The sequence below is a fragment of the Chenopodium quinoa genome, unplaced genomic scaffold (genome assembly GCF_001683475.1).
Source record: "Chenopodium quinoa cultivar QQ74 unplaced genomic scaffold, ASM168347v1, whole genome shotgun sequence".
Lineage (NCBI taxonomy): Eukaryota > Viridiplantae > Streptophyta > Magnoliopsida > Caryophyllales > Amaranthaceae > Chenopodium > Chenopodium quinoa.
In genome coordinates this window covers 6988388-7007923 of record NW_018745000.1, presented here as the reverse complement: position 1 = coordinate 7007923, position 19536 = coordinate 6988388, and the positions used below count along the sequence as shown (strand labels likewise).

The 19536-nt window shown below is 39.6% G+C and overlaps 1 protein-coding gene across 5 annotated transcripts in view; it reads right to left on the bottom strand.

The window, feature by feature from the left end:
- LOC110707562 overlaps window positions 1-19536 on the bottom strand; it is a 44544-nt gene that overhangs the window by 612 nt on the left and 24396 nt on the right. For all 5 annotated transcript variants that reach the window (XM_021885582.1, XM_021885581.1, XM_021885579.1 and 2 more), the window contains 4 exons: window positions 3887-3979; window positions 3620-3763; window positions 3268-3375; window positions 70-121 (listed from right to left, as the gene is read on the bottom strand). In XM_021885582.1, the coding sequence (XP_021741274.1) occupies window positions 70-121; window positions 3268-3375; window positions 3620-3763; window positions 3887-3979 (397 nt within the window). The remainder of the gene's footprint in view (window positions 1-69; window positions 122-3267; window positions 3376-3619; window positions 3764-3886; window positions 3980-19536) is intronic.

Below are 19536 nucleotides of genomic sequence, written 5' to 3'. Positions count from 1 at the left end.
CACAAACTAGCTTATGAGAAACGTACATAGCAGCGCACTCAAAATCAATGATGCAGTAAAGGTACTCACCTCTTAGATTAATGGCTCGATTTGCTTGAGAATCAGCAGCAGAATTGAACTCCTGCAGACAACATAATGTCAATCAAATAGCATCACCTAGGTTTGGGAATGTATCATTCCACTGGCCCTAATGTTGTGTACAGATTATATCACCTTCCCTCGACTAGGAACTTCAGTAAATAGTTTTTGTTAAAAGTAATCATAATATCAAGCTTCTTTACTTTTCTTCTTGTGTGTTTTTAATTCCCCTAATTTGGAATATTATAGATGGGGCTAGTTACCATTACCAACGATATCAAGATCCTTTGTCAAAAAAATAAAAAATAAAAAATAAAAAATAAAAAAAATAAAAGCGATATCAAGATCAAGATTTTGCGTTGGACTGAGGACTCATAGAATCATACATCCCTACAAGTTAGCTAAAATATGATACAAACACTTTTGTAATTGATATACATCTCAACAATAATATCACTTCTGGCCGATCTTTCAAAAATAAAATGACTTTTAAATAATCCTAAAATAATACCATCTCCAGGGTGTTCGCTTGTTGCTTTAAATAGAGAAAAAAATAAATAAATATATAAATAAATAAAATAAAATACATGTTAGCCAGATTTTTTTTATTCCTCCCGTTCTCCACCGCCACCATTATATCCCTTTTTGACAATCACCCATGAACCTAATCTTACATCAGCCCTAACTCCCTATCCGGCCACCCACATACAAACCAAACCAACACCGTTAACCCCACCTCCTTTATCCCACCTATACTATCTCCACCCCCCGCCACTTCCCACCCCGCGCGCGACTGGATCAACTGCACTCTCCACCAACACCGCCGCAAACAACCAATGTCTCATCATCGACCTCTGGTCATTCCCACAATAAATTGCAAACCTAGCCCATGAACCCAACCATCCCATCCTTTCCTCCCTGCCATAGCCCATCCCACAAACCTGTTACAAGGTGAGGTACAACGGTGTATGGAGGTGCAGTGGCAGTAGTCAAGGAAGAAAGATAGAGTGAAGGGCAATGGAAGAGGGAGGGAAGAGAGAGAGAGAGGTGTTCTTCCAAAAAAAAAGTTATTTTTTATAAAATAAATATTAAATTTTAGAAATCCAAACAAATAAACTAGGGACACATGTCATATAACTAGCTAAACCAGTGACTATTTTAGGATAATCAAAACTTCTACCCCCTCCGTCCCACAATAATAGATACAAAATAAATAAATAAACAAAAAAAAAAAAAATGTTAGCCAGATTTTTTTTTTATTCCTCCCTCTTCTCTACCGCCACCATTATATCCCTTTTTGACAATCACCCATGAACTAATCTTACATCAGCCCTAACTCCCTATCTGGCCACCCACATACAAACCAAACCAACACCGTTAACCCCGCCTCCTTTATCCCGCCCATACCATCTCCACCACCGCCACTTCCCACCCCGCACGCAACTAGATCAACCGCACTCTCCACCAACACCGCCGCAAACAACCAATGTCTCATCATCGACCTCTAGTCATTCCCACAATAAATTGCTACCCAACCCACAAACCTGTTACGAGGTGAGGTACAACGGTGTACGGAGGTGCAGTGGCAGCAGTCAAGGAAGAAAGATAAAGTGAAGGGCAATGGAAGAGGGAGGGGGGGAGAGAGAGAGGTGTTCTTCCAAAAACAACAAAATTATTTTTTATAAAATTAATATTAAAATTTAGAAATCCAAAAAAATTAAATAGGGACACTCATATAACTAGCTAAACCAATGACTATTTTAGGACAATCAAAACTTCTACTCCCTCCATCCCATAATATAGTTCCTGTTTTCCTATTTTGGAGATTCAAAATATTGTTCCTGTTTCCATTTTTAGATAGTATGTAAAGACCATTATACTCTCAATTTTTAACTTTATTAATTGTACTTCCTAAATTACCCTTGAATTTTGCACATGCCTTGTACTTTTTTCCACTCTCTATCTAACTTTTGTCTATAATTGTACTTTTCACTTTTATTAATGTACTTTATCCACTTTCTCTACCTATTTCTTAAATACTGTGAAAAAACACAAACAGGAACTATATTATGGGACGGAGGGAGTATTTATTTTTAAAAGATCGGCCAAAGCTGGTATTATCTTTACAATTTTTTCAAATATTGCCTGATGCCAATGAACATATTTAACCTTAAAAATTGTTAAGTATACTGAATATAACATTTAAAATTATAAAATCTTGATATTATGAAATTATATATCAAGAAGAATTTAACAAGACATCACATTACTAGATTTACACCACGATATATGGTTGAAGAGAAGTGTGAAAAGTGTCAAAAATGCAAATGGTGCAAAATTTAGGGAATGGAGGAAGCATAAAATTTTTGTTTATTTAATCTTTTTGGTATGAATATAAACATCCACAAGATCAATTGTAATAATTATAGCATACAAGAAAAGGGCAAAAAAAATAAAAAAAGTTGTTTACACTAGTTCTATGTGATTTTGTACAATCCTATACCGATCCTATGTGATTTTGTACAATCATATGTGGTCCTATAACGATCCTACCTACTTAATGATTCTACAAGCGATCAAGATTGTTTTTGACATTTTTGGATTGTGAGATACTACAAGCTACAACCTTTCGATCCAGACATGATTTAACAACTAAGATCATGACATTGCAAGTTTATTTCTGCAACTCCCTCCCTTTTTTTTTTTTTTTTTTCTCCTTAATCTAATTTTTTTCTTTCACCCACTCACTTTTTTAATAAAGAAGTCTATAGTGATTAGGTACATTAGAAAGGGAGGGGGTGGGGAGGAGTAGAAAAGATGAGAATAGGGGGCAATATCCCTTGCTTTGCAACACTTAGACAACTAGCTATCAGCATTGCAATAGGAATACCCTCATGATGATGGTTTTCTAATATTTCCTTCTTTACCTTAATCTAAATAAAAAGAAGAAAAGGCTATCAGACATGAACAACTTCCTCAACCCACATGATGCACAATTTGGCCCAATTTTAACTTTAAAAAAAAAAAAAAAAAAAAAAAAAATCACCATAGTAAATGGTTCTATCATACTATAGGAAAATGCACACAATGTAAACAACTTTTATAACATTAAAGTCACTTTAAACAAAAAATATGGATTGCACAAAATCTGAAAGCAATCAAAATTTATCCCTGAGATCAAGCACTCACCCTAGGAACTTGTTCAATAGTAAATGACTGAAACTGTTTCTTCAGTTGTAATGCTTCCTTGCACAGGTTGGCCATGTTTTCATTTTTGGTTTTCCATTTACCCAGAATCTGTTCAATTCAATATGGTTGTCATTAGAGAGAGAGAGAGAGGGGCACATTTTATGAATAAAAGGTGTACTATATCACTGATATGAACCCTGCCAACACTATCCTTTATTTAATTCGAGTACCTTAATCACCTTTAAAAAAAAAAAAGTGTACGACCACAGCATTTCACATCGATATACAACCGCATAATTTGGTGCTTGAAATTAGAAAGGAAGACAATATTAGTACAAATGCAATTTGATACCTGATTGCAAACCAGCAGAGAGTCCCCTCGAACATTAACATGTTTAAATCCTTTCTCAAGAGCTATTCTCAAACCTAAAATCACTGATCGATACTCAGCAACATTGTTAGTAGCAATTCCAACACCTTCACGCAAAAGCCAAACCTGCCCAAAACATGGTTATGAAATTTGAAAAAAAAAATAAAAAATAAAAAATAAAAATAAAAAAAAATAAAAAAATCTTAGGATGGAAATCATAAAATACATGAGATGCTCCATACACCATACCTGACTTCCACCGTTGGCACGCAAAATAGCTCCGGCACCAGAAAGTCCAGGATTTCCTTTTGAAGCTCCATCAAATTCAATTGTACAAGATTGCTGCACATATATAACAAAAACTATCTCTGGTTACAGCATAAATGAAGACACCCTCATTTGGTCATAAAGCATCCATTCTATGTGCCAAATTTTACTTGAGACAACATAAATCACCAAGAGACCAAAGAGAAAGACAACTATTTTGCGAGGGCCTTTACAATACAAGGGGGGCTATTCAAGCCCAATAAGCAGAGTAATCTATTAGCAGCCAGATATCATCTCTAGTTTATGTAAAACGTTCACAATGTACTAACTATTTGCATTATTTTAATAGCACATCCAATAGTAACCATTACTTGACAATACTTGGCACAATTTTCCAAACAGTATTTTTGCCTGCATCACTCTGCATGTACATATCTATCATCTCTTCATATTAGTTCATGAGAGTATTCTCATCTCCATTCTCACCAAAACTAGGACTTTTAGGCTTTTAGCCCATGTATCACTTTTCCTACTTTATTTCACCTTTTATTATCTACTCTACTTTACTAACTACTCTTTAGTGAATTTTGGACAAAAACAACCCTTGGACCAATAGGAACTTTTTTTTTCAACCGTGCTCCTTCAATGAGCTACTAAATAGTTGGCCCCTAAGTCCTAACCATTTCAAAACTATTGACCACCTTTTCATTTGAGGGCTCAATCACTGAAGCTGATGACAGATCCCAATAAATTAGTTCAGTCTCTACAGTGTGCACAATTTTCAAAGCATCCAAAGCTCTCCTAAAAAGTGCTTTGACAATGTTATGAGAAGCTGACCTACTTGAACGTACTAAATTTCTTCAGAAAACACGCAGCTGGTTTCAAATTGATACAATAAGCTGGTTTAAAATCATTGGCTGAAACTTTCAGATCTTCCTCCTAATGGTGAGGAAAGTAAGGAATTTGGATGCCACTCCATACTTTCCATAGCTTCCTCAAACTTCCCATTCTTGAACTTAAAAATTAGATCCATCTTGAAAGACGTAATATGATCTAAGAAACCTCTAGGACTTACCAAGTTTGAGATTTATTTTACTAAGTTATCATCCTGATTATCCCAGTGAGATTCCCTTAGTTGATTCACATGCATCTCCGGAAACCATGACTAGTTTCCCAACAAATAAAGCCCACTCAACACGATGCAAGAGTTCTAAGGAAAAGACACACGACCACAAGACACCAAACACAAATTCACAAAATTAACAGTAAATTCTGTGTAACTCTAACAGTTTAAGCATACCCTATTCAGGTTATAAAAGGAAAGTATTAGAACCATGACTCTGTTTCTGAACCTGATATCCAAAAAGGAAGCTAAATATAGCAGAGCAGCAGTGTCAGAAAGAAAGAAGGAAAATAGATGATAATGTTAAAATACTGGTCTACAGTAGAAACAGTGAGTAGCCAGAGAACAGAAAGGGTTAACTGGCCCTTGCCTATCTCCTATGAATTCGAATGGGAAAAAGGGAGGGTGTTTTGTAAGATTATTCAAAAGAGGTTTTTCAAGGGAGAGTATGTTCCTCAATTTCTTAACAAATTAAATGACATGAAGAGGCTATTGGAGAGACAACACCTTTTTGGTAACAATATACTCTCCAAATAACTTTAAACTAAATTTTTTAGATTTTCACTTAGTCTTGAGCAAATGTTTAAGTGGCTGAGTGACAAACAGACAAAAATATCAGGAGCTAAGGAAAAGAATTTACAGGATACAAAGGATGAGAAATTTAAGAAGATATAGGTGCTAACTATGCTTGTCTGCTTTAGCTTAAGCAATCGAGATTCAAGAAATGAGGCGCTTTGAGAGTGGAATGATAGGATCAGCTCTAAAGTGATGATTATATTTTATTGTGTAAGAATGATCTGATCTTAGTATTGAAGGGTTGTTTTGTTAGGTTTGGAGGTCTAGATGAAGGAACCCTTCCTAGAAAGCCTAGAAGCTGACCTTTTCCTTCGATTCCTTGACTTTCCCTAATGAGTAGTAATAGCTAGCCATATTTTGAATCATTAAGTACCCTTCCGGCCATTTCCCAAAGGAGGCTTATATAGAATTCCTTTACTAAATGAAATGTAAATAGCTAGTCAAATTCTGAATCATTTACTACCCTTCCCTCAAAGCAAACATGATCACCATCCCTTTCCTAACGAAATGTAATAGATAGTCAAATTTGAAATCATTTAACACTCTTCCCCCAAAAGGAGGCATGATAACCATGTATTTCCAAACAAATTGCAATAGCTGGTCACATTTTTTTTAGAATCATTCAATACCCTTTTCCCAAAGGACCATAGCTTGAGAAGTGGCTCAAACTTGATTAGAATTCTACAGAAAAGATTGGGATAGTATGAAGGTTCGTGATGTCTGATGAGTGTCATTCATGACACTCCAAGAGTAGTGTTTTTGTTTGTTTTTCATCTCTTTCCATAGCTTTATTCCTAAATAATGGCTCACTTCAGGCTTAGTTTTGCTCCCTTGAGCTTTAGTTTCCTTTTTCTTCCTTATTTCATGTTTTCGTTCATTTTAGTAGTTATTCTTTTCTTTTCTCTTTTATTTGATTAAGGTGAGGCTCGGGACCCGTTCACGATGATTTTCCGGGTTGAAAGAGACTTTTGGTGCAAGGTCCTAGCAAAGTAATGGCAAACTCCAAGTCCTAGTTCCTATGCTCTCATGCTGCACTCTCATAAAATTGGTTGTTGAAGTCACTACAAATTGCATATTGAAATTGCCATGTTTCCCGACGCTCGCGTACTCATCCTACATTGTGCGTACCGGGATGCGCGGGCGCGCAGGTTGTCCGCGTGCATATATGTGGAGAGGGCGCGCCCGACTAGACCTATTTCGGGTATATGCCTTACTTTCTTTCTTGTTAGTTATACTATAAATAGCTTTTCCTTTCATTTTCTAAAGAGACTTCATTTTAGCAAATTTTAGAGGGATTTGTTAGGCTAATTAGAGAGAGAAAGTGTAGTGTGGGAATATATGGATATAATTGGTTCTAAATTAATTATATCTAATTAAAGAAAGTTAAGGGTTAAATAAATTGAAAGGAGAAGAGAATTTGTAGGAGAGATAAGAGAAAAGAAAATACGCTTTGTTGTTTTCCTCTAGAGTTGTCGTTCTTCTTCAATATTACCCTCTTAATTGGGCAATTAGCTTTAAAATGACCAAGCTCACCACATTTGAAACATGGCCTTTCTACAAGAGGTCTAGATTTTGATCTAAACTTTCCTCCCTTGCCTCGTCCTCTATCCCTGAGCTTGTTCGTTATGTTCTCTTCCATTACAAGACAACATTCCACTTCTAGCAACCTTTCGAAGGTCATCCACTAAAAGCGATGTTCTAGTTTTATCCATGGTTTAAGTATCACCCACAAACATTAATGTTTGAACCAAATTTTCATAGGATTCGCTAATGAAAGCAATAACATGATTGCTTGGTCTTCCTCATCTACCTTCACATCAATATCCTTCAAGTCTGACATAATCCTATTAAACTTATTGATATACTCCTAGATTGAGGTGCCTTCTTCCATCTTGCATGTATACAATTTGGATTTTAAGTAGATCCTATTTGTCAGAGTTTTCGTCATGAAATTTGTCTCTAACTTTGACCACACGCCAGCGGCTGTTGCTTCTTCATTTACCAAGAATGTAACATCCCTCTTAAGGCATAAGATTATAGCCACTCGTGCTTCAAGGTCTAACTCTTCCCAATCTTCATCCTTCATGTCCTCGGGTTTTTGTTCATTTCCCGCCAATGCCTTATGCAACTTTTGTGATATAAGCAAATTATTCATCTGCATCCTCCAACAAGAAAAATCGTTTTTACCATTAAATTTTTCGATTTCATATTTCTCAACTTTAATCATTCCACTAGTAGATGCCATTATAATTAAATTCAAAATCAAGAATTTTACCACTTAAGATTTTGATATTTATACCAATTGTTAGAGCTATTGTTGCGGAAATATAGCTTTTACTAGATAATATGAAATCTATACCTCACAAATAAAAATAGTTTAGGATAAACAAACAACCACTATGAAGAAAATAATAAATGTAATAAAATAAACTTTCTTAATGCTAATAACTTTTTTGACGTGAATAATGATTGACTTGTTAATTCTACGTTACAACCTAAAGAATTTATATCTTCCATGCTCTAAATAAAGAAGGGCTCAATTTCTTTTGCTAAGGAAAACAACAGAGCATATTTTCTTTTCTCTTATCTCTCCTACAAACTCTCTTCTTTTAATTTATTTAACCTATAATTTCTTTAATTAGATATAATTAATTTTGAACCAATTATATCCATATATTCCAAGAAGCTAGTTTTGTCTCAAATGACGAGAATGATTATTGTTACTCAGAGAACAATGCAATGAGATATCTGGTAAATGGATGCTTGATTCGGGTGTATCTCACCATATGTGCCCAAACAGGAAGTGGTTTACAACTTATTAGAGTTTGGATGGTAATACTGTTTTGATGGGAAACGATCATGCTTGTAAGACTGTCAGGTAAGTCAAGATGCATGATTGAACAATAATAACCTTGAAGGATGTGAGACACATCCCAAATTTGCGGAAGAACCTTATTTCTCTTGGTATATTAGAGAAAAAGGTTACAAAATAGTCTGGGAGAATTGAGTTTTAAAAGTTGTTTGTGGTTCCTTGGTAGTGATAAGGGGATTCATCACGGTAATCTTTATCCTCTTTTGGGGACAACTAGCAGTTGGAATCGATGGAAGTAAAGACCAAACATAATGCACAAGGATATGGCACATGTGCCTCGGGCATATGTCGGAAAAGGGTATATCATTGCTTAGTGGACAAGGTTTGTTGATGAACATGAAGAAGCCACAAATGTAATTTTGTAAGCATTGTGTGTATGGAAAAGCAAATAGGGTGAAGTTCTCTACAAGCAAGCACAAGAGAAGAGGGTTGTTAGACTATGTGCATACGGATGTTTGGGACCAGCTAAAGTTGCTTCCAAAGGTGGTTCCAAGTATTTTGTTACATTTGTTGATGATCACTCTAGAGATGCTTGGATTTATTTTCTTAAGCATAAGAATGAGGTATTCAACATTTTCAAGCGATGGAGTGTAATACCCCGAATTTTTGGAAAATACTTTCTTAATTATTTTAATAATTTATTCAATTATTTGAATTGGGAGCCAAAATAAATTTTAAATTTTGGCGCCAATATATGCGTCTAATTATATTTGGATTTCTAAATTAATAATATTTATTAATCTTGTTAAATTATCTTTTATCAAAAGTTTCATATTTTATTTTGTACATATCATTTTTCGGATTTTTATTAATAATACTTAACAATTTCAACAGTTTTACACCTATTTTTGGCCTTGATATTATCTAAAGTATTTAATTTAATTTATTTTGCAATGATAAACTTGATTTATTCACAAATATTTATTTTCTTAATTAAAATATGATTTTTGTAGGAATTAATTATTAAAAAAAAAAAAGATTTTATAAACATCAGCAGCTGTCTGAAAAAGTTGGAAAAAAAAAATTATTATTATTATTATTATTTTGTGATTTTTATCATATTTTTAACTTAACCATTAAACTTTCTTCATTATCTTATTCTTATTCTTATCTTCCTCCTTCCAATCCTCTAATCAAATGAATTTTTATCTAATTTTTCTACTCAACTTTTATACCTAACAACTAATCTAGACTTACTTTGATTCAAGAACGATAACAAACCCCAAAACTTAACATATTTTCTAGTAATCATATCATACCTTAAACTCTATCCTTTCTAAACTCTAAACACTATAAATAGATCCTTAATTTCTCTCATTTACTCACATCAAAAATCAGATTATCTCCTCCCTCTACTACCTAAACTCACGTTCTCCTTCATCCTTTCTTTCTTTCTAGAATTCCTTCAATTTTTTGCTAAAAAAAAACACCACAACCCCTTACTAACTTCGGACATGTTGTACCACCACTACTGCTACCTCCCTCCTCGCTGCCCTCCCTCCGTTGCTTCTGCTGTTTAGATGTTGCAAGCGCAACTTCCTTCTTCCCTTATGTTGTCGCATGCATGCATGTTTAAAAAATAAATAAAAAAATAAAAAATAAAATAAAACAAACTCTTCTTTCTTCTAATATTATTATTATTACTATTATGTAGCGTTTGGGAACATATATTTCATTTGAAATAACGAATTTCAATTGTAGAATTATAAATCATGAATACATTTGGGAAATAGATCATTTATTACTATAATTGTAAGAAAAAAAAAATCAAGTAGAAAAGCAAAAGTGAAGATTAAAAAAAGCAGAAACCCTAAATTATATCAATCATCTAAATCCCCAAATTTACAAAACCTAAATAATAGAATATGGAGTTCAGAAAATCAAATCACTAAGAATTGGTAAAATAAAAGAAACGGTGAAAATCAGGTATGTCGCTTGAAGAAATCATTTTACGGATTAAAGCAATCTCCTCCATATTGGTACAAGTGATTTGATTCATTTATGTTAAAACAAGGATTTTCCAGAAGTAGTTATGATTGTTGTGTATACATCCACAAACTTCATGGAGGTGATTATATTTATCTCCTATTGTATGTAGACGACATGCTTATTGCTTCAAAAAGCAAGGTGGAGATAAATAGCTTAAAAATTCAGCTCGGTGAAGAGTTCTTGGGTGCTGCAAAGAAAATACTAGGTATGGAGATTAAAAGAGAGCGATCAAGCCGGAAATTGATCTTGAGCCAAAAAGCTACATCGAGCGGGTTATTGAAAGGTTTAGGATGAAAAGTGCTAAATCAGTGGTGACTCCATTGGCTCCACATTTTAGGCTCTCTCGTAAACAATCTGGCACTACAACGGTAGATAAGGCATACTATGTACCTTATGCTAGTGCTGTTGGCAGTTTAATGTAATATTTCACAAGCAGTTAATGTTGTCACTAGGTTCATGGCGTACCCAGATAAAGCACATTGGGAAGCTGTGAAACGGATTTTATAGTACTTAAAAGATATCATTGACAACAGATTTTATAGTACTTAAAAGATATCATTGACATAGGTTTATGCTTTGGTGGAGATACATGTCAAATAAGTGGCTTTGTTAACTTGGATTATGCTGGAGATTTAGATAGACGACAATCTACTACTGGTTAAGTGTTAACAATACATGGTGCTCAGTTAGTTAGTTGACAATCAATGTTACAGGCAAGGAAGCATTGTGATTGCGGGGACTTCTAAATGATTTGGGGTTGAAGCAGGATAGTGTGAATCTAAACGGTTCATCATGCTCGTACCAAACATATAGATGTAAGTAGGGGTGTTCGCGGTGCGGTTTGGATCCTAAACCGCACCAAACCGCATAATTGCGGTTTGTATTTTTTTCAAACTGCACTTCTAACCAAACCGCACCGCAAAATGCGATTTGGTGTGGTGCGGTTTGCGGTTTAACCGTATTTTTTAAAAATTATAATTATTTTTTGTAAAACAAAACTTTTATTTTATTTTGAAATTATTAATTTATAATTCAAATATTAAACTATTATTTTAACCTTTAATTAGGTAATAGTCAAAGATTAGTGATAAGTGTCATTTATGTCGCTATTTTTAAGAGTTATCTAGTTATTTTTTCATAGTTTTTATATCTTTTTACTTGGTTTTAATAACATTTTATTACATTTGTCATGATTGCGTGTGAAATGTCGTTATTGCTCAATTTTGGCTTTTCTTGCATATTTTAGTTGCTTATGGCATTAGATTAAACTTTATTGGTTTATTCTTATGTTTAGGAACACTTGGATAAGTTCATTGCTCAAGATTGAAGAAATATAAAACATAAAAGAACAAGTAATGAAGAAATGTGTACTTGATTTTCAATGATCGAACTTCAAACGCCTATATCTTTTGATCTACAAAACATTTTGGGGCAATTCCAATTGGAGATGAAAGCTTATCTTGAGAGCTTTCCAAAGACAGGTCATATGCCCAATTCCGTTGTAAAACGTGGGAGATATGTTCATTTGAAGCTGAGCGGTTTGCCCAGTCCGATAGGAGCGGGCGCGCATCCTATGAGGAGCGCCCGCTCTAAACTTTCTGGAACGATTCTGCCATATTTTGCTGCAGCTAGGAGCGCCCGTGCACGAAATTGGAGCGCCCGCTCCTCTGCACGCTGCTCGACTTTTTGCGGAGCTTCCTAGGCAATTTAGTAAGGGGTATAAATAGATTTTTTGCTCATTTTAGGGGGAGAATTCATATTTTCAGTAGTTTTAGGTTTTTAGAGAGAGAAACTCTCAAATTTTGGAGAGAGAAAGTGAGAGAAACAATGGTTTTCATGGATTTTGGATAATCAAAGGAGGAATTTGATGATTTGAAGATCTCCATTTTATATCAATGAGCATTTCTTACTCTCTTCTCTCTTTATGATTTATTAATTGCTTTGTTAATCATGTTTGAGTAGATTTCCTTCTACTAGGTGTTGAGTGGAGCTTTGTTATGGTTAATTGAGTTATTTGAGATAAATTTGATGATAATTGTTTCGGGGTTTTCTGATGTCCTGCGGGAGAGTTACAATTCCGAGACTGGAACCGGACGCCTGTACCTGCAAAATAACGGAGACTCCTGGGAGCTCCGCCTCCAACGGTCAAGTTAGTACCTGATTAAGGAGTAATTAATGCGGAAATTAAAGTGATTAGGTCTCTCTAGGTGAGAGTGATTAACGTAGGCAATCTGCTTTGTTAGCGAGATCAGCCGGTTATTACTGTGTGTAATTAATGTGTTTCTTCCGTAATGTTTCTGTTCTCTTTTTGTAATCTTTTTGTGTAATCCCCCTTAATGAGGATTAAGGGAGGTATTTATAACCTGGGGAAACGTGCCCATCCTAGGTTTAGGTAAACCTAGGGCCGATTGGGCTTCCCTCGGAAGTTGGGCCTGGGTGGCCGGTTTCTCCATTAGGCATGGAGTATGCCACATGTCGTGACATAACAGGTCCAAGGTGGACGAATAAGCGCGTGCCACGTGGGAAGCCCTGGCTGTTCCAACTGGGGGACACTTGGCAGGACCTGATTGGTCCACGTGGCGCATTCCGATTGGTGGGAGCAAAATCCCCTAATCAATAATTGTGTGATTAAATTGATTGAATTGATGATGGCATGTTGTTTGTTTTAGATTGGATTGTTCTCAAAAAGTTCTCACAGGTGGCACGTGATTGGTCACGGTCGTTACCTGTGACAGGTGTCGCACTGTAACGGGCGACGGCCTGCTACAGGTGTCAGTCGGCGAAAGGACGAGAGATTTTCCCGCCCAAATTTTGAATTCTGAAAGTGACCCTTCGCCTTCTCACTTCGCCTATATAAGGGAGAGTTGTCTTGAGTCATTTTCACACTTTGAGAACTTTTTGAGAACATTCGGACCCCTGAACTTGCTCTGACATTTTGGACCTTTTCTGCCTACCGCCTGTTCTGACAAGCCGACTGCACCGGATTTCCAGAACTTCATCAACCGTCACTCGCTCAGGTAACTCAGTTCTCTTACTCTTAATTTTCTTTTTATTTTCTGAAATGGCACCACGGAAGCACACGACACGACCTAGGTTAGTGATCAGCCGGTCACCGGGGACGGCTGAATCTAGGACTAGGAGTGCCGCCTGCCCTTTTCCGGACCCATCTTTGCCCTTTATACAAAGTCCGACTGTATCTGTGTCTATGCAGAGCAGGATGGCCAGAACGAAAAAGACAGCTAGGATCTCAAATTCAGACGACTCCTCCCACACGGTGCCGATTAGTGAAACATCTGACCAGGCGCCAGATGTGGAAGTGAAACAAGGCGGCCTGGATGCCGGCAATTCTGTGGGGGGAGTCATAGTGACCCCTTCCCATTTAACAGTTAACAAATCTGCTCCTTTTCAAAGAGAGGAGGCGGGCCCCTCCGGGAGAGGGGAGGAGTCGTCCTCTTCAGACTCGTCGGAGGACGATTCCGAGTCAAGCTCTTCTGGCCATGCTTCTTTGGGTACAGAAGAGAAAAACAGCCGCCTGCAAGAGGCGAGACTTTCTCACGCAGTTGAGAAGGGGGACAATTGGGCGGAACCATCCGCCTCTTACCGAGAGCTAAATACCCCCTACTACTGCACGGTACCTCGGGGCTGAATCACAGCCATGCAAGAGAAAGTGGAGAGCTTTATTGCAAACCACACCATGGGCCCCGACTTTCTAGTGTTTGTGCCGGATCCCGAAGACACAGTCGTCTGGCCGGCTGGTTCCAGCTATGAAAGCTCCTGCTTTGGCTGCTACGAGGCGGCCATCAAGGCAGGGCTTCGCTTCCCATTACATCCGGCTGTTCAGCGGATTTTGGATGGGTATGAGTTGGGGTTATGGCAGTTAGCCCCAAACTCCTAGGTCAACGTACTCGGCTATGTAGCCTGCGAACTGCACGGGGTGGAGCCGAGCTTCGAGGCTTTCGCCCATATGAACTATCTCAGCCGGACCCCTAAGACAGGCGGTACCAGCTGGTATCAATTGACAAGCCACAGGGGCTACCTCATGACAAGAGGTAAAGCAAACAAGTGGAAGGACTGGCGGAGCACCTTCCTCATCATTGAGAGTTCTGACATTGAGCAGAACAAGCGCTTCAATAGGTGGAACAGGAATCCGCCCCTTCTTGCAGGCGGCCGTAGCATGCCGCCTGTTCCCCCCAAGGCTAAGAAAGAGATCCTTGATAAAGGACTCTTTAAAGTAGAGTCGAGGGTCGACTCTACTTCAGGGGTACGAGAGCAAGTACCCCTGCACTGCGTCCCGAGCTTCAAGTGGCTCTATGACGAGTACTTTTTGGCCGCCTGCGGCCTCAGCAGTCGGTGCTCAAGAGGTAGTCGGCCTGTCGAATACTCTGTTGTTCCATACATTTGTTGTTTATCTTTTATTAACTTTGCTGTTTGTTTTTGCAGATGACGCCATGAGCAAAATCACCGCCTCCAAGACTGCGGCGGCCATGTTGCGGGCCTCCATTATGCAACAAGCTTCAACCGACTCCCCCAAGAAGGGGGCACCCTTGGTGAGCTCCGAACCTTTCACCCTCTTTTTGGAGTGTTTATGCATATACTGACTTTTTTCTTCTTTTTTAGACGGGTGCTCCAAGAGCTTCATCTTCTCAACAGCCGGACCCCAAGGCCCGGAAGACGACTGTTGGGAGCTCTCCTGGTTCTGCCAGGAAACAGGTGGCGGCTGAGAATCAGCCGGCCACTTCCTCTAAAACTCCAACTGGGCCGCCTAGAGGTATGAAGTTGTCCTTGTAAATTTTAGACTTGCTCCCTTTGTTACTAGGTCTAATCCGTTTGTTTATGCTTGATGCAGCCGGCCCCCAGGAGCCTGACTTGGTAGAGATGGCCAAGTCTATGATCAGGGCAGTTCCTCCAGCTGAAAGGGAGGCGGTCAGGGGTGTCGGCACCCTTGACCTTGACGGGATTGCAGGGGTCCTTGCTGAGGTATACTTAGCATATTTTTAGTATTTGAATTTCTGGACGCCTGTTTTCTTTTTTGTTTGGAAACTGACGCCTGTTTTTTTGTACTTAGGCCCTGCTCCGAGTTAACGGCCTTCGCAAGCCGCTTGATCGGAAGAACAAAGAGGTAAAGGCTGCAAAAGCTATGGCCGCCTCTGACTGTGATAAGGCAATGTTTCAAATTGCCCAAAATGAAGTACTGACCATTGATATTCTTTATTATCAGGCGCAGGCTACCGCCGCTGTTCGGGCTCAGTTAGAGGCGGCCCAGAAGAAGAATGACGAGCTGGAGGCGACCATCACAAATCTCAAGGCCGAGCTGAAACCTCTTCGCCTGAAAATGTACTCTTACGAAGCCATGGAGAAATCCTTGGCTAGCGTAAAGGAGCGCCTGGTGACCCAGGAGAAGAGTCTTACCTAAGAGCTCTCGGAAAAGGCCGAGCAAGAGAAGAAAGAGCTGGTCCGGGAGATGATGGAAGACTCCGCTCAAATCCAGCGCATGACCTGGGGCCGCCTCTTCCCCAGTGCCGACTTTGCCTCTTGGGAAAGAACGTACCGCCAGTGTTCGGAAACATATAATCAAGAGATCCTGGCGGCTGCTGAAGAAGAGGCGTTGGGGGAAGCGTTGGAGGAGGAGGAGGAGCCGGTAGTGGCGCTTGTGCCGCTTGGGGGTAAGGCATCAAAAAAGGATGCAGCTGAAGCCGAGTCCAGCAAGAAGAGTGCTGACCAGGCGGCAGCTGCTAATACTGAACTGCCCCCTTCTTAAGCTTTATGTATTCTTTCCACGGCCTGCGTGCCGTTTGCTTTGCATTTACCCGGCCAGGGGGCCGGGGCTTTGAATATTTTGCTGGTCTTTAATGACCGGCTTATTTTTAATGAATTTTTGTTTTGCTTCAAATTTGTCTAAGTATTCCATATCTAATATCCAATTGTTCACTAGACCGACTGTTTTACATGGCCGAACGTTGCAGACAGGTACGGAGAGTTAGTACGCCGCCTATGCCCCTGGACGACTGGTTATCTGTTTCCAGGATAGACGATCAGTCGGCCCTTTATCCAATCAGTATTCGAACTATTTTGTCTGGATCCTTTTTAGGCAGGCGGTCCTGTCATTTGTAAATTTAACCAAGTAGGAAAGTGGTCTGACCAAGTAAATAGAGTATTACCTAGTCGCCAAGGAATTGAGTAGTAGAGATAACAAGCGGCGGGTACCGGTTGTTTCCCTTTATTGCCAATGTTGTTGGCTTTTAACTCATAATTTGTTAACCTAGCAAGAGTAGTGGTTGAGAGCCCCTGTTTGTTAAAAACAGGCGGACGACTCATACCTTTTAGGCTCCATACTAAGTTTGAGTGACTATTAAGTTAACATAGGAGTTACTTAGTCTTCGTCACAATCTAGATTGAGTAGTAGAGGTACCAGGCGGCGGAGGCCGGCTGATCCCCTTGATTTGCCAATGTTTGTTGGCTATTAACTCAATAGGTTACCTAGTTGGAATAGGGATTTGAGTGCCCCTGTTTGTTAAAAACAGGCGGACGACTCAAACCTTTTAGGTTCCATACCAAATTTGAGGGAGTGACTATGAGTTAACGTTGGAGTTACTCAGTCGCCGTCACTTTTGTTTGAGAAGTAGAGGTACCAGGCGGCGTAGGCCGGCTAGACCCCTTGATTCGCCAATGTTTGTTGGCTATTAACTCAATAGGTACCCCCTGCATTTATCCCAAGTAATACAGGCGGTCATCTGACTCAGATGTCAACTGCTACCACTGGTTTGGTTAGTGATAGAGTTATCCTTGTCTCAAAAACGGCTACGTGGTTGCCCTTGGGGACAGTCGTATAGGGGCCGTGTAATTAGTTTATAGAACAATGTTCCACCCAAAAGGGAGCTGCTCTCTGCGACGAATTTCATCCGGAGGGATGCCGTCGGACGCCTGCTATGATGTTGGGACAGGTCGTATTAGTTTTGTAGATTTGATCAGTTGGCTTGGCGCCTGGTCTGATCATTCGGCCTGTGGCCTTGGTAAGTTCTTGGTGAACGTAGGTGCTAAGTAAAAGGAGGGTAGCCGCCTGTTAGGCACAGGGTCGGCCAGGCCCTAATCTTTTTAGCTAAGTTTTAGGGGGTGGCTATGTGTTTGGAACCAGTCGGCCATCTTCTTATGGAGAGTAGCCGACTATATGCCCAGACGACATGCCCCTATTGTGAGTGAATTACTCAATGGAGAGTAGCCGACTGTAAAGGTACAGACGGCATGCCCCTCTGAAGATAGAGTGAAAAACTCAATGGAGAGTAGCCGACTGTAAAGGTACAGATGGCATGCCCCTCGTAAGTAAAATTAAACACGGAGAGTAGCCGACTATTTGTTAGTAAGCGTGCCCCTCTTAGTACAAATTTGAATAGTAAGTGCACTTTTATTAAGTAGCTCTTGACTATTTACATCATTCAAAAGAAATATTTCTTAAGATTATCTACATTCCAAGTTCGAGGCAACGGTTGTCCAGACGGTAGGTACCGTCCCTGACTTCCTCATAGATTCGGTAGGGTCCTTCCCAGTTGGGAGTTAGTTTGCCAGACTCATTAGCCCTACCAACTGCTTCCATTTTTCTAAGTACAAAGTCCCCTACTTTGAGTGGACGCCTGTGTACTTTTTTGTTGTATGATCTAGTCATTCTCAGGCGATAGATCTCATGGCGCAAGACAGCATTGCCCCTCTTTTCAGGAAGTGAGTCTAATGTCAGGCGCATGGCTTCCCAGTTTGCCTCTTCGTCATATAGCATTACTCGAAGAGTCGGCTCGTAGTGTTTTATTGGAAGAACAGCTTCCGCACCATAAGTTAGGAGGAATGGAGTTTCTCCAGTCGCCCCTTTTTCAGTCGTCCTAATGGCCCAGAGAACATGTGGTAGTTCATCCGCCCATAGGCCGCCTGCTCGTTCAATCTTTTTCTTGAGACCGTCTGAGATGATTTTATTAAAGGCTTCTACCTGGCCGTTTGCTTGTGGACGGCCGACACATGCAAAGTAGTTTGCAATTCCTTGGTCACCCAACCAGCTTTTGAGAACAGGCGTCTCAAATTGGGGACCATTATCAAAAACCATAGACATGGGAACCCCGAACCGAGTGATGACATTTTTCCAAATGAATGAAATTACATCTTTCGTCTTGATTCCCTTTACAGCCTCCGCCTCTACCCATTTAGTGAAGTAGTCGACGGCAACAAGTATGTACCTTCTTCCGCCTGTAGCAGGCGTATATGGACCCAGAATGTCCATGCCTCACTTAGCAAACGGTAGTGGGCTGTGAATGGTAGTGAGCTCAGTAGCCGGACGGTGAATTAGTTTGCCAAACCTTTGGCACTTGTCACATTTTTTCACCATCTCCATTGCATCTGCTTCCAAAGTAGGCCAAAAGTAGCCCTGCCGCCTTGCCCTTTGAGCAAGCATCCTACCACCTATATGAGAAGCACAGTAACCAGAGTGAAGATCGTCTAGTATCTCTTGTCCCTTTTCTGGAGTAACACACTTTAAGAAGGGTTGAAGGTACCCCCTCTTGTGAAGTTCTCCCTTTATCATTTCAAAACAGGTGGCTCGTTTTTTCAGTGCTGCCGCCTGTTGAGGATCATCCGGCAGTGTACCGTTTGTCAGATATGCCCTGATTGAATCCATCCAGGTTGAGCTTCTGTCTAGGATTCCAATAGGGTTTTCCTCGATGCTTCTCTTCTCCATTACTTCCCAAAAAACAGTTCGAGGAGTATAAGAGGAGGCGGATGATGCTAATTTTGACAGTGCATCCGCCTGGTTGTTTTCTGATCTCGGCACTTGGATCAGATGGAAATCCTCAAGGGAGCCGACTGCTTGTCGGACCGCCTGTAAATACTTGATCATGGCCGGATGGGTTGCTTCGTATTCACCATTGTACTGACTCACTATCAATTGTGAATCGGAACAGGCGTCTATTTTTCTTGCCCCTGCCGCCTTGCACATGCGGATCCCGGCTAGTAAAGCTTCATATTCTGCCTCATTGTTTGAAGCCTGAAAACTGAAGCGTAGAGCATACTCGTACCTGTCGCCCTCTGGCGACTGACATA